This window comes from Natator depressus, chromosome 5, assembly GCF_965152275.1.
Source record: "Natator depressus isolate rNatDep1 chromosome 5, rNatDep2.hap1, whole genome shotgun sequence".
Classification (NCBI taxonomy): Eukaryota; Metazoa; Chordata; order Testudines; family Cheloniidae; genus Natator; species Natator depressus.
The window spans coordinates 130,067,106-130,091,882 of record NC_134238.1 but is presented as its reverse complement, the minus strand read 5'-3'; the positions used below and the strand labels follow the sequence as shown (position 1 = coordinate 130,091,882).

The window sequence follows — 24,777 nt, the reverse complement described above, 5'->3', positions numbered from 1 at the left end:
TATTCGCAAAAAGAAAAGGAGGACTTGTGGCACCTTAGAGACTCACCAATTTATTTGAGAAAGCTTATGCTCAAATAAATTGGTGAGTCTCTAAGGTCCCACAAGTCCTCCTTTTCTTTTCACGATTATACAAGAATCTCAACTTTCACTTAAAAACAAGTTTCTAGACCTCATGGTGACAGAGAAATCTTGACATTTTAAGAATTTATTCTTCTGGGTGGAGTTGTAAAAAAGCACCTGCGGGGTTTAGGGGCCTAAATCCGTGGGGCGTGTGCTCCGAAGGCCCTTGGGTGCAGCTGAAACCCTCTCCCCTGAGCTGCCGTATGCCGGCGGCTCGCGCCCCACCTCTGTATCTGCCGTCGCGGGGCGCCCGGGAACCCTCCGCGGCCGCCTCGCCGCGCGCGGGGCGCTGGGCTTTTCCCTGCGGGGCCGCGGCTCTGTCCGCTCCCCGAGGGCGGAGCCGCCCGCCCGGGGCAGCGACAGCCCGGCCTGCGCGCCCAGGGACACGCACGTTGCCCCGGCGGCCCGCGCGGGACCCCCCGCTCCGGGGGCGCGGGAAGGGCCCGGTCCTGCGGCTCGGACGGGGCGCCGCCCCCGCGGCTGGGTGTGCGGACCCCGCGCCACCTCAGCCCGGGCCCCGGCCTGTCCCCGCGCCAGCCCGGCCGCGGCTCCCCAGGCGCCCGCCACCCCCCGGCCCGGGACGCCGCGGCCGCCGCCCCCCGCGGCTCGGCCGGCCGGGGCTCGGGGCAGGGCCGTGGGCGCATGCGCGCAGGGGAGCCGCGGTCGCCGGCTCGCACAGGCCCAGACGCCGGGGACAGGCTCCGTCCCGGCTCGCGGGGAAGTTGGGCGGCCGCCGCCGGCAGCCGCAGCCCCGCTGGGCGCGGGGGAGGCGCCGCTCCGGCTCCGGCCGCCGGGGCGGGGCGGGCGATGGGCGATGGACGCCGGCGCTGGCGGGGTAAGGGACCGGAGCCGGGCGCGCTGCCGGCGGGCGGAGCGTCGCCTCCCGCGGCGGGCCCCAGGCTGAGGGGCGGGGGGACGCGGCTCGGGGCCGCGAGCGCCCCCGACCCGCCCCAGCCAGGCAGAGAGCCAGGAGCCCGGGCGCCGGCTCGGGCGCTCCCCGCCCGCGGAGCGGGAGTCCCCCTCCGGAGCGGGCTGGGGGGAGCCGGTGAGGCTGAGCTTCGCAGGCGGTTTCCGAGGGGCCGGCCTCGCCGCCGGACAGTCTCCTCGAGTCCTCGGCCGCCCGCCGCGACGCTCCTAACGACCCCGTGACTCGCCAGAGACCCCCCGCCCGGGCAAGGGTGCCTGGGGGGCCAGCGGGGTCGAGATGAGGCGGGAAAGCGGGGTCAGGTTCCCGGTAGCAGTCCGTGTTCTGCAGGGGAGCCTCTCGCCAAAAGAAAAGAAACCCCCCACCCCCACCTCCAGCCCGGTATTTTTCTTTGATCATCTTGAGTTTAGCTAGCAGGGACGTTAGTGTGTTGCTAGACATTGAAACTTCCCGGACTTCCACTCTGCCTTGTGCTGCTGGGGTCGCATCAGGTGTCTTCATCTGGCGCTCTGGCTACGCAGCAAGCAGTGTCCTCAGATTCCACCGTCTTGCATTACATCTGTTGTCGTGGGCAAGGCAGGCTTGGGCTGAATCAACAACTTGCTCATCCCTGTCTCCTAGCCCCAAAAGGACGCATGTCACTGTCAACAGTTAGCATAACCCCCCCACAGGATGCCTGCTGGACAGGGTTGCTTTGTCTGAGATAAAGTATGGCTGAAATGGTGTGGGAGAGCAACTGATAACTGCTCTTACAGTAACTTCAGCCATAGCCTAATGGTCCTTTATGCAAAGTGGATAACAATGCAATCCCTATTTTATGAACGAATTGGGGACTGAGGGTTTCATAAAATCAAAAGGTTCATACAAGTGACCACTTCAAAATGATGGTAGGTATGGTGCATACGTTGCAGTACGGTGCACGGCATTGCTTTTTTTCCTTCTTGTGCTTCAAACAGCTGAAAAGTGATTTCCAGTGCACTGAAGGCATCAGAATGTGCAGGGATGTCAACTTGTTCTTCATCAACATCACTTCCATTATGTGACTTTTTTCCCTGTCAAGGAAACATGGTCCATATAACGAGTTGTTCATAAGGCCGGCGTTTGTAAAATTAAGATTCTGCTGCAAAATGTAGAGAAAAATGTAAAACGGTGAATTAACTAAGTTGTCATTCACAAACCTGTACACTTTCTCAGTAGCTGATTATGATCACTTCAGTCATTTGAGCGGTATTTGTTTAGTTAGTGTTGTGGAAAGAAACCGCTTCCTATTTGAAATGCTATTTCATCACTTAGTGAAACTATGGCGCAGATCCTGAGATGGTGTATTTCGGTGGAGCTGTGCTAGTTTGCACCAACTAAGAACTTGCCCTAGTTGCACTGAAATACACCATTGATTAACAGCATCTGAGGAACTGGCTACATATACACAGTTGCACTTTGTTGGGGCGTCTTTCTTTCTGGCATCACTTACCTTTTCATATAGATTCAGAAGCCATGTCTCCTGCATTATTCATATGGCCCAAATCCTTTCCTCTATGCAGTGCCTGAGGAAATGGGCTCTATTAGGATTTCTAATGGGTCTGTCACCATAGGGTTGAGGGCTTGGTGCTAGGTAGTCCCAGGAAAATTGGGAAAGAGGGAATCAAAAGCCTATGGAGTGGCTTACTACTGCAGTCGATGGCTCTGCCGTGGCTGGGCCATCTCTGTGTATGTCTGGTGGATTGCATGATAGGACTTCGATTTCCAGTCTTGATATAGGGATTTTTTTGATAGATTTGTGGGAACTAGCATCACACATGACTTCACTAACTGTAGTTAAGGGACCCAGTTGTTCCATTTGCATGTACACAAACTGGGTTCTTACCAGGCACCTATCGCTAATATTTAGGTGCCTGCAAATTGGAGACAATAGAGCAAGGAGCCCAGCAAGTAAATTAGATTTCTTCTTCCTTTCCAAGAGGTTGCTGGATGAGGGAAGAGTGCAAGCTTTTCTTTTGTTGCTCTTGTGGCTAAAAAAAATGGGTTTGCACCTAGCTCTGAATGCTGAGGTGTGTGGTCATTCCTACCTCCTCTGGAAAGGAGTGCCATATTTTTGGGCTAGTTGCTAGGAAAGCAACTCTTGAGGAATAAGGATGCAATACCTGAGTAAGAGGGGCTCTCTTACATAGCATGGGCCAGTGCAATGTAGGATCTTCAAGATGAGTGCTCTTGATAATCCCATATTACGAGAAGTGCAGTGGAGTGATGTACTGTTGGCAGCTAGGGTTGGTGCCAGGGTCTGGATCTTTAAGGTCAATGCGCTTATTCCCAAGCACAGGGAGTTGCAGTGGTCAGCCTGGAAGCCACAAAGGTGTGAATCACACCTGGCCAGGCCAGGCCTGATGGTGCAGGATGCAGCTGCCCTTTCACCAATGGAGGGAAGGTACTTTGGCAGCCCTGGCTGATGAGGTGAGATCAGTACAGGTTACTGTTTGAATGGGAAAAAGCTTCCAGCTCTATAAAAGGGTACGGGACCGGAGAGCCAGTGATGGGTTTTAAGCTGAGCGTGCATGGTTATGGAGTAGTATTGATGGTCAGGAGTAGGCCAAGTTGATGGTAAAGGGGAGTTAAAGGCCATCCCGTGCATAACTGACTACATGTTAGGGCCCTGACTGGAGGGGTACCTGAATGGCTCCCAGCTCTGGAGGCTGTGTGCTGCTAGGTTGGTGAACTGAGGATCAGTGGGAGGTAGTGGCGTGGTATCTAGCTGACTACCGAGGTCTTGAGTTGACATTGCCTCACGAGTCCATCAGCAGAAGACTTACACAAGTTAAGAGCGAAGATGCTATTTGTACTCTGCTAAAATGTGGCTACAAAACCAAGTAATCAGAATGTATAAACACCATCTGATTAGGGGATTAAGTGATCAGGCATGCATATCCGGTCTCTGGGACATTTGACCTGGTTTCTCAGGAAAGTTACATTGATGAATCAGATATCTAACAGAATATCTAATCTGATCTGGTAATGAACATGGTTCTCTCCTTCCTTTTTACTATCAAATGCACAGCTGAAGCGTTGGCTTATCTTCAGATAACAGCAGCTCATAAATACGTCATTGAGGTAATAATTGTATCTCTCCACACTGAACAACAAATGCCAGAATTAATAGCAAGAGTCTCTTAGGCTCAGGATATGGTTTTATTCTAGTTAACAGAAAGAATCTTCAGGTTTCTTTATTCAAGTGACTATTTCCAAAACCAGCCAGGACGCTGCTTTGGAAACTCTTTTTTAGAGTCACAAAATACCAGGTTAGTTTCAGATCTGTTTTCCACAAGCCCCGGTTGATTGGCATCGATTATATTACCCTCATGTTGCATGGTCTTTCACTGGCTGCCATGAACCTGGGCTTCCCAAACTGCACAGAGGTCCCTGGGGAGTGAGGATTATCAGAGTCATGGAGACAGGTGGACTCTAGCCAAAAGGGACTGCACTATTGTGATCTTTCCAAATGTTACACTGTGATGCTGGCTGTTCCACTCCTGACCCCGATAACTCCTCCTGGGGTGCTGGAAGCTCTCTTGTATCTGGCTGGTCTGTTGTGCACAGGGTTGTGCTCGTCTCTGGGGCTCTGCTTTTGCTCCTTACAGGGGCAGTCCACATAGAGGAAGACCCAACTGCTCTGCTGCCTCCTCAGATGCTAGCGGTTGCCAAGGCCCAAGCTCTGTCCTGGGGTATTATGCTAGTGACCCTTCTGCGTTCTCTGTTTGTCTGGCGTTCACCTGCTGGTCCCTGCCCCCAAGAAGAAAAGGAAGATGTCCCAAAAGGACAAAAATACCTTCTTCCTTCCTGGGGGAAGCGGCCTTCTTGAGCGGGGAGACTTCCTCCCCAGGGCCAGATTAATGCATAGGCAGCCTAGGCACATGCCAAGGGCCCAGTTTAGGGGGGAGGACAACCCCAGCAGGGATGCAACATCTGTGCACCAGGTTGCAATGCCACTCACTCAAATTTGGCCTCGCCCCCATCGTGATGGAGGGGTGGCAGGGCCCAACCTGAGTGGGCAGTGGGGTGGCCAGTGCTGCTCCTCCACTCTGCTGCTGTGGGGCCAGCTCCTGCACCAGCACCTGAACCAGACGACTAGCCGGAGCTTCGCCGCCCCAGGCATGGGATGGGGAGCTGCAATCGTGCCGGCACAGGGAAGCTGGCCAGGAGGGGGGCGTCAGAGAGCCCTGGGGGTGGACCGGAGGGGGGCAGTATATATGCAGTGGGAGCCAGTTGCTGGCTGATCTGGGGAGGAGGGGGGTTAACTAAGCAACAACTGTGTACGTGTGCTTAGGGCCCAGCGATGGGCTGATCTGGCCCTGTTCCTTATCCTTGGATAGCTCTGTATGTGAATCTGGCTGTAATAGTGGCAGTGGGATATTTGAGTCTGAGAAGGGACACTGTCTAATGTTCAATAACTCAGCATCAATCTGATTAACGTCCCTTTGAAGATGGTTGCACACAGGTGGCTTTCATTGTAAATACTAGACCAGTGTTTTCTGGCCAAGGTAGTCAAATGTGGGGCTTTAAGTCTATGGGTCGATGTCTAGATAAGTGGCCTGACTCTTAAAAGTGCAAACACAGGAGCTTCCACTGGGGGACCTGGTGAGGGCTTGGTACTCTGGGAAATCAGGTCATCCACTTAGATACCTAAAGACTGATTCAGCAACCTAGCTTCATATTTAAACAAAATAAATAAATCTTCTCCTTAGACACCTTAAAGGCCTCTGTGTCTTTTAAAAATGCACTGCTCTGCCATTAAGGGTAAAACATCAGGGTAAACCACATACAGGTGCACTGCACTGGAGTATCACTAAGGACCAGTATTAAGGGCCTAATGCACTACTGAAGCCTTAGTGAGAATTCTTTGCATTGGAGTGAATTTTAATGGATAAGAACTGCATACACAAATGCCTAGGGAACTTTCATGTGAACCTACACTGAGACATTAAAAAAAAAAAAAAAAGTAGCAAATTATGTTACTTCATGCAGCCCTCCAGCTGCTAAATGAGAATAGCGGGTCTGTGTGACATGGGAAAGAGCCATGTGTGCACTTTCAAATAGCTTTATGTGTTTAGCAAGCCCAAGCATGACATGCAGCAGAAATGGAGTTGGTGAGTAGGTGGGACCTCGCTGCCACAAGGCTAAGAGCTTAATATGATTTAATATGTCATAACTTGCTTATGAGGCAAGTTTCTTCCTAACCTCCAGCTGAGGGAGTTGGCTTATGCCCTGAAGTATGGGGGTTTATATCACTTCCAAACTTGTATTTATTTTTTAATCCTTACTAATGCAGCTCGGAATGTTCCCTGTAAATGTCCAGGCTTCTTCTGAATGCTGCTAAGCTCTTGGCTTCTGAGACCTTGTGACTTCAATGGGCTTTGGATCAGCCCCAAAGTTAGTGGCAAAATTGGGAACACAAATCAGAAATCTTAACTTTGTGCTTGATCCAACAGTTACAGCTGGGCCCTTTACTGCAGCACAGTCTTTCTTTGGAGACAAACGTAATGGCAGCTACCACTCCATGGTGTTAAAACTGCACTACTTCTGGCCAAGATGTTTAAAAATCGGTGCGTGAAGTTAATGTCCTAAGGGCCTGAACCTCATTAACAGTAAAGCCCCTTTATAATGCCAAAGCAGTATAAAAGAGGTCTGAAAGTCAGGATATATTACAGTGTAAATAATAGGGCTGTCAAGCGATTAAAAAAATTAATCACAATTAATTGCATGTTTAAACAATAGTAGAATACCATTTATTTAAATATTTTTGGATGTTTTCTACATTTTCAAATATATTGATTTCAGTTACAACAGATTACAAAGTGTACAGTGCTCACTTTGTATTTATTTTTTATTACAAATATTTTCACAGTAGAAAAACAAAATAAATAGTATTTTTCAATTAATCTAATACAAGTACTATAGTGCAATCTCTTTATCATGAAAGTTGAACTTACAGTATGTACAAAAAAAAACTGCATTCAAAAATAAAACAATGTAAAACTTTAGAGCCTACAAGGAGATAATGCTGCCCGCTTCTTGTTTACAATGTCACCTGAAAGTGAGAACAGAAGTTCTCATGGCACTGATGTACCTGGTGTCTCAAGATATTTATGTGCCAGCTGCGCTAAGGATTCATATGTCCCTTCATACTTCAACCACTATTCCAGAGGACATGCGTCCACGCTGATGATGGGTTTTGCTCAATAACGATCCAGAGCAGAGCAGACCAACGTATATTCATTTCCATCATCTGAGTCAGATGCCACCAGCAGGTTGATTTTCTTTTTTTTGGTGGTTCAGATTCTGTAGTTTCCTCATCAGAGTGTTGCTCTTTTAAGACTTCTGAAAGCATGTGCCACACCCCGTTCCGATCAGATTTTGGAAGGCACTACAGATTCTTAATCCTTGGGTTGAGTGCTGTAGCTATTTTTAGAAATCTCATATTGGTACATTCTTTGTGTTTTTTGTCAAATCTGCTGTGAAAGTGTTCTTAAAATGAACAACATATGCTGAGTCATCATCCAAGACTGCTATAACATGAAATGTAGGGCAGAATGTGGGTAAAACAGGACAGGAGACATACAGTTCTCCCCCAAAGAGTTCAGTCACAAATTTAATTAACACATTATTTTTTTAATGGAAGCATGTCCTCTGGAATGGTGGCCAAAGTATGATGGGGCATATGAATCTTTAGCACATCTGGCATGTAAATATCTCGTGACGCCGGCTACAGAAGTGCCATGCGAATGCCTGTTCTCACTTTCAGGTGACGTTGTAAATAAGAAGCAGGCAGCATTATCTCCTGTAAAGGTAAAAAACTTGTTTGTCTTAGTGATTGGCTGAACAAGAAGTAAGACTGAGTGGACTTGTAGGCTCGAAAGTTTTACATTGTTTTGGTTTTGAGTGCAGTTGTGTAATAAAAAAAAATCTATATTTGTAAGTTACACTTTCATAATAGAGATTGCACTATGGTACTTGTATGAGGTGAATTGAAAAATACTAATTCTTTATCATTTTTACAGTGCAAATATTTGTAATCAAAAATAATAATATAAAGTAGCAGTGTACACTTTGTATATAGTGTTGTAATAGAAATCAATATATTTGAAAATGTAGAAAAACATCCAAAATATTTAAATAAATGGTATTCTATTATTGTTTAACAGTGCAATTAATCGTGATTAATTTTTTTGAGTTAATTGTGTGAGTTAACTGCGACTAATCGACAGTCCTAGTAAATAAGAATTGTGGCCCAAGTCTATACTTAGGCACCTCAGTAAGTGGCCATGTTGTTTCCAAGAATGTTGTGCACTCTGCTGTTTTTGTTAGGTGTCTGACGGAAGATTTCAGTATAATTCCACAGTATGCATCCGATGAAGTGAGCTGTAGCTCACGAAAGCTTATGCTCAAATAAATTGGTTAGTCTCTAAGGTGCCACAAGTCCTCCTTTTCTTTTTGCGAATATAGACTAACGCGGCTTTACTCTGAAAAGTATAATTTTAGGCACCCATTTTTATAAATCTTAGCCTATGAATGAAAATGACAGGGATTTTTGACTCTTGTTGGATAAATGGTTAGGGTGTAGTGAACTGGAACCAGAATTTCTTTCCTGACGGTATGGCACAATTTGATATCGTTCCTGTATGGGTAGGATCCCATCTAACTCCTTAAGGTAGTGAAGAGCGAATATGCTGGTTTAAAGACGTTGACTTTCATCACTTAGTGTTCTCCTGGCACCTGTTGCTCATGCGGCACCTGTTACACTTTTAGAAAGTCAAACCAGGTACATGCAGTTTTTCTCTACACATGAAGAGGCCTTCTTTGTGCACATGCCACAACTGTACAGTGAGAAGCATGTCTAATCAAAGTGGCTTCCTTATGAAGAATGCATGACTTGTTCAGTCATTTGGACAAATCTTTTGTTGTACATTGTTGTAGCTGGGTGTAGTATGCAGCTGACTTGATTGGGCAACTTCAGGAGGTTCACGGTTAATAGCTATTCTGATGGATCAGGTCTCCTAAAATGCTTCCCTCTTGAGACCCTTGTTCTTTTTACTGTCCAAATACTCATGACTCTCTGTGTAGGACTTTATACACCAGCCATCAAAATGCTGGGCCAAATTCCGCAAAGCTGGCTCAGAAGAAGAAAGTTAGGGATGGGGGAGGAGAGGAATGGCCAGAAAAGCCTGCAGTAACTGTTTTGGAATGTGGAGTGAGATGCTCATCTGCCCATCCACCCATTGCAGAAAACATCATGGCTGAAATCCTGAACCTGCTGAAGTCGTCCATTGACTTCAGTGGGGCCAGGATTCCACCCGAAAGGTCATCTCCATCTCTAGATTCTGTGGTCCTTATCATGAAGTTTGGGTTGCTAAGTCTTTCATGAGCCTTAGTGGGTACCACCCACCTTTAGCAAGCTGTAATCCTGCATGTTCAGCAGATTTCAACACTAACTTCTCCTCCACAAAGCAAGGCGTTATTTTAATATGGAGTAAATTTTGAACTCTCTTAGTCATACCTTTTCTTAGTGTGCAGCTTTTATGCCTGTCTTCCAGGCTGTAATGCTCCCAAAGTGGAAAGATGATTTGGGAGCAAAACTTACTTATCAGTATTCTTTATAGTTGATCATTTCACTCTTCCCCCATTGCTTATAATTCTGTTACATGCACAATCACACACGACAGAAGAAATCCAGTGCCCAAAATTTACGACAAAGAAATATTGCCTAGTACAGAAGGTACTATTTAGTCAGTGTTGCAGAATTCATCTTGAAAAACTTGTGTGTCCTCCTCGATTGGGAGAATGGTAATTTTTAATGAAGGTTTTAATGTTGGGTGCCTTTCAGTATTTGTCCCTACAGTGACATGGGACCCGGTTTTCAAACCTGGGTGCCTAAAGCTGTATGCATAGGCCAAGGTCCTTTGAAAGTGGTCACTGACTTGCCGAGTACCACCCTGTTAACTAAGCCCCTTTAAGGTGCTGCAAGTTGGGGCCCCAAAATCACTGCTCACTCCTGAAAATCTTGGCCGTAAGACTTAGAGATGGATTTCTCAAAAGTGCTTAGCCTTAGCCCGACGCTGCTCCCATTGACTTCAGAGGCCGTGCTAAGTGATTTTGAAAATCCCTAGTCTGATGACATGCTGAATCATTCACTATTAACATTCCACGTTTCAAGTGAAAGACTAACCCTGTTTTTTGTTTTGACTCTACAGGCAGAAGCTTTTATTTGGGTTAATGATGCATTGGCTCATTCCCAGAGTCTTGCCAAGGCCAAGTATGAATTTCTGTTCTGTGGGACAGAAACAGAGAAACCTTCAGAAACAGGTAAGTGCTTTTTCCACCGCTTGAAGGACAGACAGAACCTGATTCTCAGTTACATTAAAGCTACCTTACAGTGTACTGCTGTGAAGGTGCTTAAAAGTGCATGTTGATGCAATTTGCAGTGTAAAGGAGCCTTGCTCTAAATGAGAATTGTACCCCTTGTATCAGCACTGATGTGACTGCAATCCTGTAGCATGTAGCACTGCCTTCCTCTCTGTTTCAATGGGGACACTGCCACGTGACTGTAAAAGTTCTGTGCCAGGCACGTTCAGTATTTCTCCAGGAGTTTGTACAGTAAGTCTCACAGCTCCTATTTCTGCCAGCTGTACACTGTGAGTAATTTTAGCCACACTTTCTAACACTGTATGAATCAAATCATTGCCAATTCTTTTGATATTCACTGCATGTACACTTAAAGTGTTTCTGGATGATTCTATATCTGTAGCTACAATTACCTAAGATTTAATTTAGATATTCTAGGCTAAACACTCAAGCTAAACTTTTTTCTCTGTTTGTATTGGAAAAACTCCACTCACCATTTTATTTTCTGGATGCAGCAGCAAGAAGTAATGTCTTGGGGTCAGCCCCATTTCTTCCTCCTATTCTGTAGTAAGGACATTCGCCTTCTCCCACAGCTAGCCCTGGGCCAAGCAGAGTAAAGAACTGCAGTGGAGATGCCCATTTCTCTCCGTTCTTGTTTGGATTACTACAAATCCTTGCCTTTATTTCAGGAGTGGGAGGCAGTCTAGTCTGAGGAGATGCTACTCCTTGCATCTTGGTAAATTTAAACCTTCCAGATTATGGGCTATCTTTACTGTGCCATTTTTAGTTAAAAAGAGGAGTCTCTTATACCAAAATTGTGCAAGAATCTGTTCAGAAGCAGATTTTGAAGTGGGCAGAAAAACTAAATGAACAGAATTAAAGTCCAGATGATGAGTAATTTCTCCAAGGCTCTTGCTGAGTTTTATCAGGAAATCCAGCATGCCTAATTTTTTAACTTGTTTATTTAGGAAATGTAAACAACTTTACGGATCATCACCAAACATGTTAACAAAGTACAACATGATTCATTACGAACTCATCTCTTGTTTAGAGTATCATTAGGCAACAGCACAGTTGTAGTGCATGTTCAGTGTTTCTGGGAACATCTTAAACCTGAAAATTCTGTCTTTACTACTAACAACCCAAAGCAAGTCCTCATACGTGCTACCATTTAAAGAAATTTGTCAAATGCAATGATTTTTGTGGGCAAATGTATTGAATAAATACTTACTAACTAGCCAGGTATCTATTTGTCCTCTGTCTGCTGGGCGGTGTAAGTGCTTGATGTGTTCACTCTTCCATCACATCACCAACTTCCAGTATTTCTCAGAGCCATTCCTCACCCCTGCCAACCCTGTTGCCAGTGAGAAAGTACCAGTTGTCTAGAAGCTATTAATAAATTAAAGATTTGTTCTTGGTAATCTGTTTAAGGGAGTGGTTTAAAAGGAATATGTGGTAATAAATGTTCAACAATTGCACCCTAATACTATTTAATAATTGAACATGTCCATCATATAGGCACTTCTTCCCCATAATTTCATCAACATCTTTCCCCACCCTTTGTGTGTGTCTGTATTTTAACCTTTCTGGTTTAAGGTACCATTGAAACAGTATCTCAAAGAAACTCTTATTTTAGTACAATTTGGGGTTGCCCGTCCACACCTCAGTCCAAAACCAAAACCCACTCCTCTGGAAGACAGTCTATCCAAATCTATTCCCTCTTATCATACATGGACTCATTCTTCTTAGCAAAGTTGTTGGCAAAAGCCAAGTATAAACTAGTTAATTCTTTGTTTCCTTTTAGTCCAGAAGCCATCTCTCCTGTTCAGTTTTACTTCTTTTCTTATAAATCAAATTCTCTAAAAATGTTGCGAGATCACACTGTCTGACCTGAAGGTACTGGTACCGTGGGAAAGAAAAGATGTGTCAAGAAAAGATGCCAGGAAACAACTGGCTAATTTCATGTATTCCATGGCTCTCGCAATCTTTATCCTGGGAGAAAAATGGACCAGAGTGCTTCTTAGTTGAAGAGTGTGTGTGTGTGTAGGGGGTGTGTGTGTAGGGGGTGTGTGTCACGGATGGAAAATAATTTTACCTTTAGCTTTCTCAGTCTCAAATACAGCCTTGAGAAAGCATGGGTATGAACTTACAGAGACTACTAACCGACTGGGAAGGCAGCGTTTGTCTGGCTTTCTGTTTAACCAAGCACCACTTTTGGGGTCAGTTGGGAAGAGGCTCTGGGCCTGGAAGATCCTCTCCTCTACCATATTGAAAGCCTTTTAAAAATTGCAGGACAAACTTGCATGCTATTTCCTCAGTTTTTGAAAACTTGGACATGCCAGACTAGTATGAAATTACACACAAGCAAGGGTTGATGTACTAGAAAAGGGGGGAGAAAAGCAGATGTTATTAAAGTAAACGAAGACAGCTTCTTAGCCATATGTTGCTAATAACTTTCAGAAACAAAGCCAAACTTAATTTGACTTGAGATGGGCATTCCATTCATTCGTCTTTTGCTTGTCTTGTTAAAATGTGGGAAAATGTTTGAGTTTCTGTATGGCTTAATCACTTCAGCACCCAATTCCAGGTCGTGTCTCCCAGGAACTTCACAGAATACATGTGAAGTCTCCCAACCACTCCAAGTCTGTTGTTTTGTTGGGTGGTAAAAAGCAGCTCCTTTTTCCTGAGCCAATCAGAAAAGGGCGATTGCCCTGAAGAAGAGGGAGAGGTTGAGGTGATTAGCTGTGAGAGAGAGGTGTGGCTGTCCAGAAGTTTAACAAAATGGCCGATTCTGTTTAGAGAAATTGACAGTAAGTGGAATAAGCTTCAGCATGTTTTGCCACAGCTGTGAAAATGGGCACTAGCCAAAGGCCTGAAGGACAAAGCAGACTGTAGGCAAGTGGTATCTTACCCAGTCCTGTTGAAACACGCAAACATGTGCGCTTATAAAGTTGTCAGAAAAAAACCAAAATTTCTCCTCCCTGTCTTGTTTAAAGCTAATAAAGTCTAAGTCTTGTCAGAGGGCTCTTTCCAAGAGGCTTTAAAAACACAACTTGAAAAAACTTCACCAGAGCTCAATACCTGCCCAAGGCTGTCCCATCCCTCCCCTCCACCCATGTATTTTGCAGCGCAGGGAGCTGTCTGGGAAATAGGGGGTGAGTGGATAGACATGCTGTAGGGAGCAAAAAGGAGTTTACCTCCTCAGGGTATCCTGCAGGAGGCAATCCCACTTATCTTCCTGATGCCTTGGTGCTTTCCTTACCCAAATCCCATCCCTTCGGCTTCTCAAAACTTTTCAAAAGCAAAACTAAACATGACTATAGAAGACATTTCCTGAGTCTACTCACTAATTGAAAAATCACTTATTTACGCGGATTTGGAAACCTCGAATATGTAAGTATTTATGGAAATCAGATAGCTATTGGTTAAATATTCTTATCTCTTACATTTAGGCACACCCCTTTGTAGTTTCAATGTATTTTTTAAAATAAAATTAAAAAAGAAAAAATCCAGATAACTCCATGTGAAGGTAGAAGGAACATCTCAGCAAGTTGAGGGTAAAAAAAAAATCCCTACAAAATATTTGTTTTTTAAAAGAAATGAGAGAGCCAGGAAATTCATTATTAAAGTGAAGTTGGACAAGAAACCAAAATGTTTGGTATGGAAATACAGTTAGGGCACCTGAATAACCTTTATTCTGACCCAGTGTTGATTCTTTGAGGGCGGTAACTCTGACAGCCGTATCCCAATGAACAGTCTAATCTTACCAGTGACCAAACATCTTAGAATGCTTTCCTCGTAACTGTATGGTTGTCATGCAAATTCTGGCTGCCCTTACAGCCACAGGAAAATACTTGCTTTGCAAATTCCTGATGAGCCAATTCACCGTTCAAGGGGCCGTTATCCTCTGGGCTACATTAAGATGCCATGTACTACCAATTACACAAGAATCGGAGCCTCTGTTTCTACACCTACAAGCCTCCCGAGCCTCAGTCGTGGCAATGACAACAGAACGCTTACTATGTTAACGTATGTTCATGTTATGTGACAGGTTATGTGGCACTCCAGCTATTGTCTGTACAAGCTCAAACCCTTCTGTAGCCTGAGGCTGTCAACTTGTGGCAAAAGATTCTGGTTACCTTATGCAAAGAAAATATCAGAATACTTTACTCACACACTTGACTAAGCATTGTGCTTGTCTCACTAATCTTTTTGCCTCCCTCTGCTCTCTTCCTCTACCTCACTTGCCTCACTGCCCTTCTCTACATCATTTCCTCTTTCTTCCTGCCTCCATTCCTCTCAACAGATAAACCTCCCCTTCCCATCTCCCCATCTCTACCTTCCGCATCCTCCTTCCGTCATGTTTCCCTGAACCTTTGTTCTCCCTATATCCCTTCCTTATCGCCAAATTCCCTGCCATCCTGTCCCTTAGGTTCCACATGTTCCCTCACCTACATTCCTACCATGGCTCTCCTCTCCCTACCTTTCTCCTGTTTCCTCTGGACTGCCCCCTTCATCTAAAAACCCAGTCAGCCACGACCTCTTCATCTCTCACTCTTTCCACTCTCAAGGCAATTCCGGACACCTGGATTTCTTTCTCTGAGGTTTCCCTCTGCAGCTGTGCTCTCTTGCTGAGCCCCCAAACTACTTTTTGTAAGAGGCCAAAGCAGAGATTGTTCTTTATGTATAAGTGGTTAATTGGAATGAACAGAAAACATGAGGCGAAATATATGGAATGTGGAATTAGGATTACAAACCTGCCCAAATTAAATGGGATTCAAATGCAAAATTTTTAGAAGGGTGAAATTCAAGCCTCCATCTGTAAATTCATTACTTTGTCAGACGTATTTGAATCCACAGGTTGTGAATGGAATTTCAGCTAGTTACCCCACTGCAATACCGGATATATTAAAGAGTAGCAAGAGTTCTGAAACTTTAGTGTGGGACTGTGCCTTACATTGTCTCATAGTTAACCTGTGGAACTCATTGTCACAAGATGCAGTGTGGCAAAGAGCTTAGTAAGGAAGAGGATATTCATAGCTACATTTGACAGGATTAAACTTTTTTTTATTAAATGAAGGATATAAACAGCATAATGGTTCAGGCCATCAGACAGTGCCTAACTGATGGGGATTTAGGAAGAACTGTCCTTTTAGACAGATTATTCAATGCTTTTGCACTATGCAGTTGCTTGCATCTTCCTCTGAAACATCTGGTCCTGGCCACAGTCGGATGGACCATGGGTCTGATCAAGTGTGGTAGCTCCCATTTTGTTGTTCCTCCCTTTGGCATGCTCCATGGCCAGTCAGGGATTGAATGCTGCAGATGTGAGGCTAGCCCCAGGATCAGCACTGACGGACTAGAAATCCAGACTTCAGTAACGACCTGAGGAAACAAAACAAAGGCTCTGAGGCATTATACTAACAACTATATTGTTTTGTAAGAGGGCTCTGGAAACAACCTGACCTAAATTTGAAAACAGGGTGGTTAAAGTTGTCATAATAACCGGCAGCTGCTTTCTGTGAAGGAGATAACCACACCTTAGACTCAATAAACACTGTAGCTCAGGGTCAAGGATATCACAGCAAGCCAGTTAAAGAAAAGAAGTTGAATGTATATTATTAATGTTGTAGAATCAAGCACTCAGGAGCCAGGAAGTGCTGGTATTAAGGTAACAGTATCTTCATAAAAAGAAAAGGAGTACTTGTGGCCCCTGAGAGACTACAAACCCTCTCCCTATAGGATCACAGTATTAGAACAAAAAGAAAAGGAGTACTTGTGGCCCCTGAGAGACTAACAAATTTATTTGAGCGTAAGCTTTCGTGAGCTACAGCTCACTTCATCTGATTTTTTTTTTCCCACTGAATGCATCCGATGAAGTGAGCTGTAGCTCACGAAAGCTTACGCTCAAATAAATTTGTTAGTCTCTAAGGGGCCACAAGTACTCCTTTTCTTTTTGAGAATACAGACTAACACGGCTGCTACTCTGAAAAGTATCTTCATACTACAGACTGGGAACTGAGACACAGAGATCAAGGACAAAATTGGCAAAAGAGTCCATTCATTTTGGATGCCTGTTTTGAGCCACTTAGGGTCGGACTTTTTTAAAGGCACTGAGTGTCCGTGATTCCCCATGACTTCAGTTGCAGTTGTGAGCACTCAGTGCTTCTGAAATTCAGGCCCCAGGTGCCTTGCACTGGAGACCCAGAAAATGAGGAACCCATAATTAGTGACCGCCTGTGAAAAGTTTGCTTTAAGTAACTTGCCCAGCCTCACAAGGGAACTGTGGCAGAGGCAGGATAGAATCTGATTCCCCCAGGACAGCATTCAGCTGCCTTAACCACAAACCTGTCCTTCATCGTCCTGTAATCCCTTGCCTCCTTCACTGTACACCTGGCAGCTTTGCCACAAATAAGGCAGGGGCACAATAGTCTCCTTCACGGCACAACCCTGATTGAGCCCCAGAGTATGCTGTGGAAAAGATAGTATATGGTCATACTATTAAACGCTGTCTTATAATGGATGTGCTCAGTGGGGGGGCTGACGTAACATGGACATTTGTGGCATAGCCAGGAATAGAACAGACATTTCCTGGGTCACAAGCCAATGCCTTAACCACAAGGCCATCTTTTCCCTGCTAAAAGAAAGGGAGTACTTGTGGCACCTTAGAGACTAACCAATTTATTTGAGCATGAGCTTTCGTGAGCTACAGCTCACTTCATTGGATGCATACTGTGGAAATTGCAGAATACATTATTATATACACAGACACCATGAAACAATACCTCCTCCCACCCCACTCTCCTGCTGGGTAATAGCTTATCTAAAGTGATCATCAAGATGGGCCATTTCCAGCACAAATCCAGGTTTTCTCACCCTCCGCCCCCTCCCACAGACAAACTCACTCTCTTGCTGGTAATAGCCCATCCAAAGTGACCACTCTCTTCACAATGTGTATGATAATCAAGTTGGGCCATTTCCTGCAGGAATCCAGGTTCTCTCACCCCCTCACCCCCCTCCAAAAACCACACACACAAATTCTCCTTACAACGTGCATGAAAATCAAGGTGGGCCACTTCCAGCACAAATACAGGTTTTCTCACCCCCCCCCACCCCCATACACACACAAACTCACTCTCCTGCTGGTAATAGCCTCAGAAACAACTCTGACATCATAATCAAAAAGGCTGACAAAGGAGGTGCTGTTGTCATCATGAATAGGTCAGAATATGAACAAGAGGCTGCTCGGCAGCTCTCCAACACCACTTTCTACAAGCCATTACCCTATGATCCCACTGAGAGTTACCAAAAGCAACTACAGCATTTGCTCAAGAAACTTCCTGAAAAAGCACAAGATCAAATCCGCGCAGACACACCCCTGGAATCCCGACCTGGGATATTCTATCTGCTACCCAAGATCCATAAACCTGGAAATCCTGGGCGCCCCATCATCTCAGGCATTGGCACCCTGACAGCAGGATTGTCTGGCTATATAGACTCCCTCCTCAGGCCCTACACTACCAGCACTCCCAGCTACCTTCGAGACACCACTGACTTCCTGAGGAAACTACAATCCATCAGTGATCTTCCTGATAACACCATCCTGGCCACTATGGATGTAGAAGCCTCTACACCAACATCCCACACAAAGATGGACTACAAGCCGTCAAGAACACTATCCCCGATAATGTCACGGCTAACCTGGTGGCTGAACTTTGTGACTTTGTCCTTACCCATAACTATTTTACATTTGGGGACAATGTATACCTTCAGATCAGCGGCACTGCTATGGGTACCCGCATGGCCCCACAGTATGCCAACATTTTTATGGCTGATTTAGAACAACGCTTCCTCAGCTCTCGTCCCCTAATGCCCCTACTCTACTTGCGCTATATTGATGACATCTTCATCATCTGGACCCATGGAAAAGAAGCCCTTGAGGAATTCCACCATGATTTCAACAGTTTCCATCCCACCATCAACCTCAGCCTGGTCCAGTCCACACAAGAGATCCACTTCCTGGACACTACAGTGCTAATAAACAATGGTCACATAGACACCACCCTATACCGGAAACCTACTGACCGCTATTCCTACCTACATGTCTCCAGCTTTCACCCTGACCACACCACACGATCCATCGTCTACAGCCAAGCTCTGCGATACAACCGCATTTGCTCCAACCCCTCAGACAGAGACAAACACCTACAAGATCTCTATCAAGCATTCTTACAACTACAATACCCACCTGCGGAAGTGAAGAAACAGATTGATAGAGCCAGAAGAGTTCCCAGAAGTCACCTACTACAGGACAGGCCTAACAAAGAAAATAACAGAACGCCACTAGCCGTCACCTTCAGCCCCCAACTAAAACCCCTCCAACGCATTATTAAGGATCTACAACCTATCCTGAAGGATGACCCAACTCTCTCACAAATCTTGGGAGACAGGCCAGTCCTTGCCTACAGACAGCCCCCCAACCTGAAGCGAATACTTACCAACAACCACATACCACACAACAGAACCACTAACCCAGGAACCTATCCTTGCAACAAAGCCCGTTGCCAACTGTGCCCACATATCTATTCAGGGGACACCATCACAGGGCCTAATAACATCAGCCACACTATCAGAGGCTCGTTCACCTGCACATCCACCAATGTGATATATGCCATCATGTGCCAGCAATGCCCCTCTGCCATGAAGGGACGTATGAATCTTTAGCTACAACAATGCCATGCGAATGCCTGTTCTCACTTTCAGGTGACATTGTAAACAAGAAGCGGGCAGCATTATCTCCAGCAAATGTAAACAAACTTGTTTGTCTGAGCAATTGGCCGAACAAGAAGAAGGACTGAGTGGTCTTGTAGGCTCTAAAGTTTTACATTTTTTTATTTTTGAATGCAGTTAATTTTTGTACATAATTGTACATTTGTAAGTTCAACTTTCATGTTAAAGAGATTGCACTACAATACTTGTATTAGGTGAATTGAAAAATACGATTTCTTTTGTTTTTTACAGTACAAATATTTGTAATAAAAATAAATATAAAGTGAGCACTGTACACTTTGTATTCTGTGTTGCAATTGAAATTAATATATTTGCAAATGTAGAAAGCATCCAAAAATATTTAAATAAATGGTATTCTATTATTGTTTAACAGCACGATTAATTGCGCGATTAATCATGATTAACTTTTTTAATCCCTTGACAGCCCTATCAGCAATTACATGTTGTTGGTTTTCCAAAAATTCAATATTATAGCTAAAGACTGGGTTTTTAAAAAACTTTTCCCGAGCCTAACCATTTTAAAAAGCGGAAGTCAGATCCCACCCAAATAATGAGAGATTAAAAATAATTAATTTTTTTTTTAATGTGCTTTGTGTTTTTTGAACCTTTAGGGGGTCACATTTTTACTGCAACCATAAGGCTATTAACTCTTTCAAAAAAAAAATATGGAAGCTGAGAGTCTCATGTAATTACTTGAATCCAGAAGCTGGGGCTTTAAGAAGAAACACCAAATATTATGAGACTGGCAATAACATTGTGAGAAATGGTAATGCTGGTGCATCGGGATACTGAGTTCAGTTGTTTTTCTATCCATTTCTGTTCCATTAACTCATTTCAGCCTGTGCTAGCAGCTGCTCTGTTCTACCGTTGTAGCTTTCAAGGTAATGACCCTAGAGATTGAGCCATCTCATTGGCCATCTGTGGCCACTACAGCAGTTTGTAATTATTAATCCTTTGTGCTGAATTCTCCCAGGACATGCTGGATGTTATTCTTGAACTTTGTCTTGTTCCAAGGGTATTGTTACGTGCAGGCCTCTGAGTTGGTGCAGAATGATGGCGTCTTCTCTCCAGCCTGCGAGGTAGTCTAGTGAAGCCTGCTACCATTGGATTTTTAGTTTTTATGCATTTTTAGTTGCTCTGTAGACTTCACAACACTCCTAACCATTTGGAGGAGTTGGCAGTGTTTGAAAAGATGGCGTTTAAGCTTGAGTTACACAGTATTGCCAACCTGAAGTGTTGAAGTCAGGACCCAAAATATCATGAGACTTAAAGAATAAATCTTGTGTTCTTTTCAGTTGCTGTCTGATCTTTGAGGTTGTTAGAGTTCATATTTTCAAGCTTTTTTTTTTTTTAATGAATGCTGGGATTCTGACATAACCACAGGACTCCAGGCGCTGGGAGTTCAAAAAGAATTCTATCGGGAGTTTGTGATAACATAGTAAGAGTTGGTCACAATGGAGATAGCACGAGCTTCTGACCCCCACTTCTTTCCCGTTGGCTGTCTCTCTCCACGTCCTCCTGTAAAACAATTTTCCTTTCATATATCTCCCAGCCCTTGCTCCCCTTTCTTTCATGTAAATTCTGGAGGTTTCCTGGTTTCAGCTAAAGGGCATGGGAAGTGCAGGCAATATCTTTGTTGCTAGCAGACAGCTTGAAAATCCTGAGGAGAGGTGCCAGGCAGAGCAGGAAGATCAATGTAGTCAATCAACACAGAGATTTGGATATTTGCTGTACCGTTATAGAAGAGTTGTACTATGATTATGCAAATCCTTCTATTTTGGCTAATAAAGGCCATCCACCAGTCGAACCAATCAAGGCACAGGGAATTGCATCATTTAGAAACTAAAGAACTGCAGAAAAAAACCCTATTTGTGAGCATACAGTATCCCTGCTGTCTGATGGGCTGAGTCAGTTCCATTTCTGTATGAGACGAGATACTCTTGATCCAACCAAATAGTTTGTTACAGTATTGTTAGAGGGGCTTTAAGATGACACTCTAGGTGGTTCTGTGCCTTTGAGATGGTTAAGTTAGTAAGAAAATTCCATGACTCCTGCAATTTGTTGTTCAGTAACATACACTAATATTCTGTATCAACAATGGTACTTTCCCCCCTTAAACAGTTTTTTTTTTTTTTTGCTTAAATTTGGGAAAGGAAAAAAAAAGGAAAGCATAAGTATAAATTCTTCAATTTTTAAATTTAAAATATAGCTTATGAACAGAGCACAAGCTTGGAGGCAGTTAAAACATAAGAAACCTGTCTTTTTGGTGCAGTCATTCTTGCATCAGAGAAGATGCGCTATAATGCGAAAGTGCCATTGTGCCTCGGTTACTACAAGGCCAGTATTATACTCTCAGAACTGCCTTTGTGCTCTTGGTTCTTTTGTGCTGATGAATCTGATTATAATAAAACAAACTCCTGTTAATCATAAATATCTCCCTGGAAATAATCTTCTCAACTATAGAAAATCCCTAGTGGAGCTATTTTCTATAAGCTGCCAAGTTGGACTCCTTAGCTTCTGTGATAGAGTGAATGAGACTGCAGTTCCCTCATCAGTTTCATAATGCTCAGAATGCTTCCATTTACATCTCCGTGTGCAATGCAGGGCAGCGGGCTGCCCGGAAATTTGAAACTATTTTGATTCCCGTTGACTAGAACAGCAGCAATCGAATTAGCTTGTATCATTATAGATAAACTGATGATCTATGCATACTCATTGACCAATGGGTAACTGCTGGAGCTACAGTAATCTCTGTGAGTAGGCGACTCTGTTCAAATAAATATATATTTAGCTAGTTAGCTAACAGAGAGAGAGAGAGAGAGAGACATTTTTGTAAAATGTTCCTGGGAAAATGTCTTTCCATATTTGTAATGTGTGTTTGATTATTATTATTATTATTTTTTTTTTTGCTTCCTAGCCTTTCCTTTATTATACCATGACCAAGTTAGATTGAACTTTATTATACCTGTGTTAGATTGAAATTTGATGGTTGATTATTTACATATGAAATATCATATTTATGCCAGTGCAGGTTAAGTAATGGATTCTTTAAATCTCTAGGCATCAAAAAAGTGCCAGCTGCTCTCAGGCTATATTTTCCCAGTGTCTCAGCTTTCCTTGCGTACACCTCTCTTCCTATTTTAGCTTAGAGCCTTTTTATTTTTTATTTTGCTTTATTGAAAGAAGCAACCTTAAATGGAAAGTAGAAATTGGTGTTACCTGAAAGAGTGTATCCTTTCATCGTTTATTGTTCTGCTTATCTTCAGCGGAGCACCTGATTTTGCTGTTCCTTTTCTAGCCTTATTTGTAATGCAGTCATGTTGGGGGATGGGGGCTAGGCAGGATATGCTGGGAGCTGTAGCAAGACATGATGCTGTGGTGGTGGATGGGAAGAGGGGAGGGGTTTCCCTTAAAGAACTCGAGCTCCTTTAAACCCTGCTACCTGAAATAAGGCGTGTGCTCCACTAGCATTATCACAGGTTTCAGAGTAGCAGCCGTGTTAGTCTGTATCCGCAAAAAGAAAAGGAGGACTTGTGGCACCTTAGAGACTAACCAATTTATTTGAGCATAAGCTTTTGTGAGCTACAGCCCACTTCTTCAGGTGCATTATAGTAAGCCTTTTTTAAGAACAGGTGGCTGCTGATCGACCCTCCAGAATGTGTTCATGCAAAGAATAGAGACCATGGTAAAGTTCACCGTGGAAGTTGGTCCTGTAGGCCATATCAGAAAAGGTTATTGCTTTGATTGCTTATTTCACATGTTTTCTTTAGGAGCATTTTAGATTGAAACTAGTTTGAGGTAATCAATTTGCTGTTTCTCCCTGGGACTCCAGTAAAGATTCTTATTTACAGTAGGGCTCCTTCACAACACTGGCAGTGTAAAGGGACCTTGAAATGGGCTTTATATTGGAAGAGCAGTATAACAGGGGATGTAGTGTAAATGTGAATAAGACCCTCAAACTCGTAGTTTTTGCTTTAGCCCAGTGAGTCTTTTAAATAGCACTCCTCTATTCTTTGGATGCACCGTAGAGCTTTGGCCATGGGTTTGCTAGGGATTAGGTTACTCATGGAGTTAATGAAAAAAATGAAAACATCAGAAACTTTCTGTGAGTTGTTTACTGCTTTACCAAGCAGCTGCCTTGTCACATAGGGTGTGTGGGGAAGCTCACAGCTGTGCCCTATATTCATTGCCTGAAAACTAAGCTCTGCACTGTTTGTCTTGGATTGCTTCAGAAGCAAAGATGGCCTTTGAGACTGACAAATCCCTTGCAAGGGTTTTAGGTTTAAAACATGGTCACTAATTGTCCTTGTAGCTTACCTGTTACAGTCAACATGCAGCTGGCTTGTGAAACTCATGTAGGCAAAGCTGAATGCATGTTGGAAGCATTCTGGCTGCTTCTAGAAATGCGTTTTCTAAGCAGTTCTTCAGCATATGAGAGGAAGTCATGGCCGTTTAGATGTGCTTAGGCAAAAATATTTAAGTAAGGGACTCCTTATAAGTAGAGCCCTGCAAGCCTGTGGATATCTGCTTTATATCAGATGCGGATATCCGCCGGCCATTTTTGCAGATTGGATGCAGATACGAAACAAATAATTCAGCCTATCCGTGTGCTTAGGCAGTTGTTAATAAATATTACTGCTTAGAAACTGTTCAGCCTCTGCTTAATGGGGAATTGGGCCTTCTTTCACTCTCCTATACATTTGAAAACCTTTGCTGAAGAACTAGTAGGTTAAAAAACTGGTTCAGCATCTGTCTGTTCCTCTTTTAAAAAGTCCATTTGGTCTATCTTTGGAGATAGGGCCACAAACTGTGTTGCGACGATGCACGGCTAAGGACATGGTAGGACTATCTGAAAGAGTTGGGTGCCATTAATAACTTCTCTACGAATTTTTGTCTCAGAGAGATGAAGTAAACAGAATCTAGCTAGTCACAGTTATAGAAGAGCCTTTGACTTCATTACTTTGGGGCTACATGGCAATTAGACATGGGCTGTGAAATGGGATCTAAATCCAAAACACTCCAAATTTGTTCAAATTTATGAAATGTAGGTCCATGTCCAATTCCAGGTATATTCTCCAGGCCCATGTCAGAGTAGGGGTGGGGTGTGAAGCCAGGAGATGGTTTCAATTTGGATCTCAGCCCGTCTCAGTATTGTAATAATAATAATAATTGATACAACTGGGATCCAAAACATGCTTCTAGTTTTCTTCTGAATGACTAAGTAAGTACTCAAGGCCAGATTTTTCCAAAAGTGCTCAGCCTCAACATAGGCACCTAACTGAAGTGGCCAGAGATTCATAAGTGTAGCCTCCAGCAGCTCCCATTGAGAACAGTTGAATTAGTGTTAACTGAGAACAATGGGAGCTGCTGGGTGCTTAGCTCTTTTGAAAATCTGGCCATCAGTTGTCTCAATTGCTTTATTTTCATCAGCTTGAAAAACAAGACTGAAAACCCCCAGCCTTCATGTGTTAAATCACTAGATTTAATCTTTTACTGGAAAGTCGTAAAGTGTGATGATAAATGTCATGCGTCACTGCAGTTCGGCCTTCAGTTAT

At 44.0% G+C, this 24,777-nt stretch overlaps 1 protein-coding gene and 1 long non-coding RNA gene across 4 annotated transcripts in view; one reads left to right on the top strand and one right to left on the bottom strand.

Annotated features, from left to right (window-relative positions):
* The first annotated feature begins 939 nt into the window (after positions 1–939).
* Positions 940–24,777, top strand: part of PSD3 (pleckstrin and Sec7 domain containing 3) — a 142,836-nt gene continuing 118,998 nt past the window's right edge. The window contains exons 1-2 of one of the 3 annotated variants that reach the window (XM_074953651.1): positions 940–955; positions 10,282–10,393. Coding sequence is in view for 1 of the 3 variants with exons in the window: in XM_074953652.1 (XP_074809753.1) it covers positions 21,945–21,975 (31 nt within the window). In the remaining 2 variants the exon portion in view is untranslated. Of the gene's footprint in view, positions 956–10,281; positions 10,394–21,774; positions 21,976–24,777 lie in introns of those variants that run through there. The other 2 variants (XM_074953654.1, XM_074953652.1) reach the window with 2 other exon arrangements.
* Positions 15,478–23,069, bottom strand: LOC141987847 (uncharacterized). The gene is made up of 2 exons (XR_012639625.1): positions 22,442–23,069; positions 15,478–15,817 (listed from the first exon to the last, which is right to left on the bottom strand). It is a non-coding gene; the product is annotated as an uncharacterized LOC141987847 (long non-coding RNA).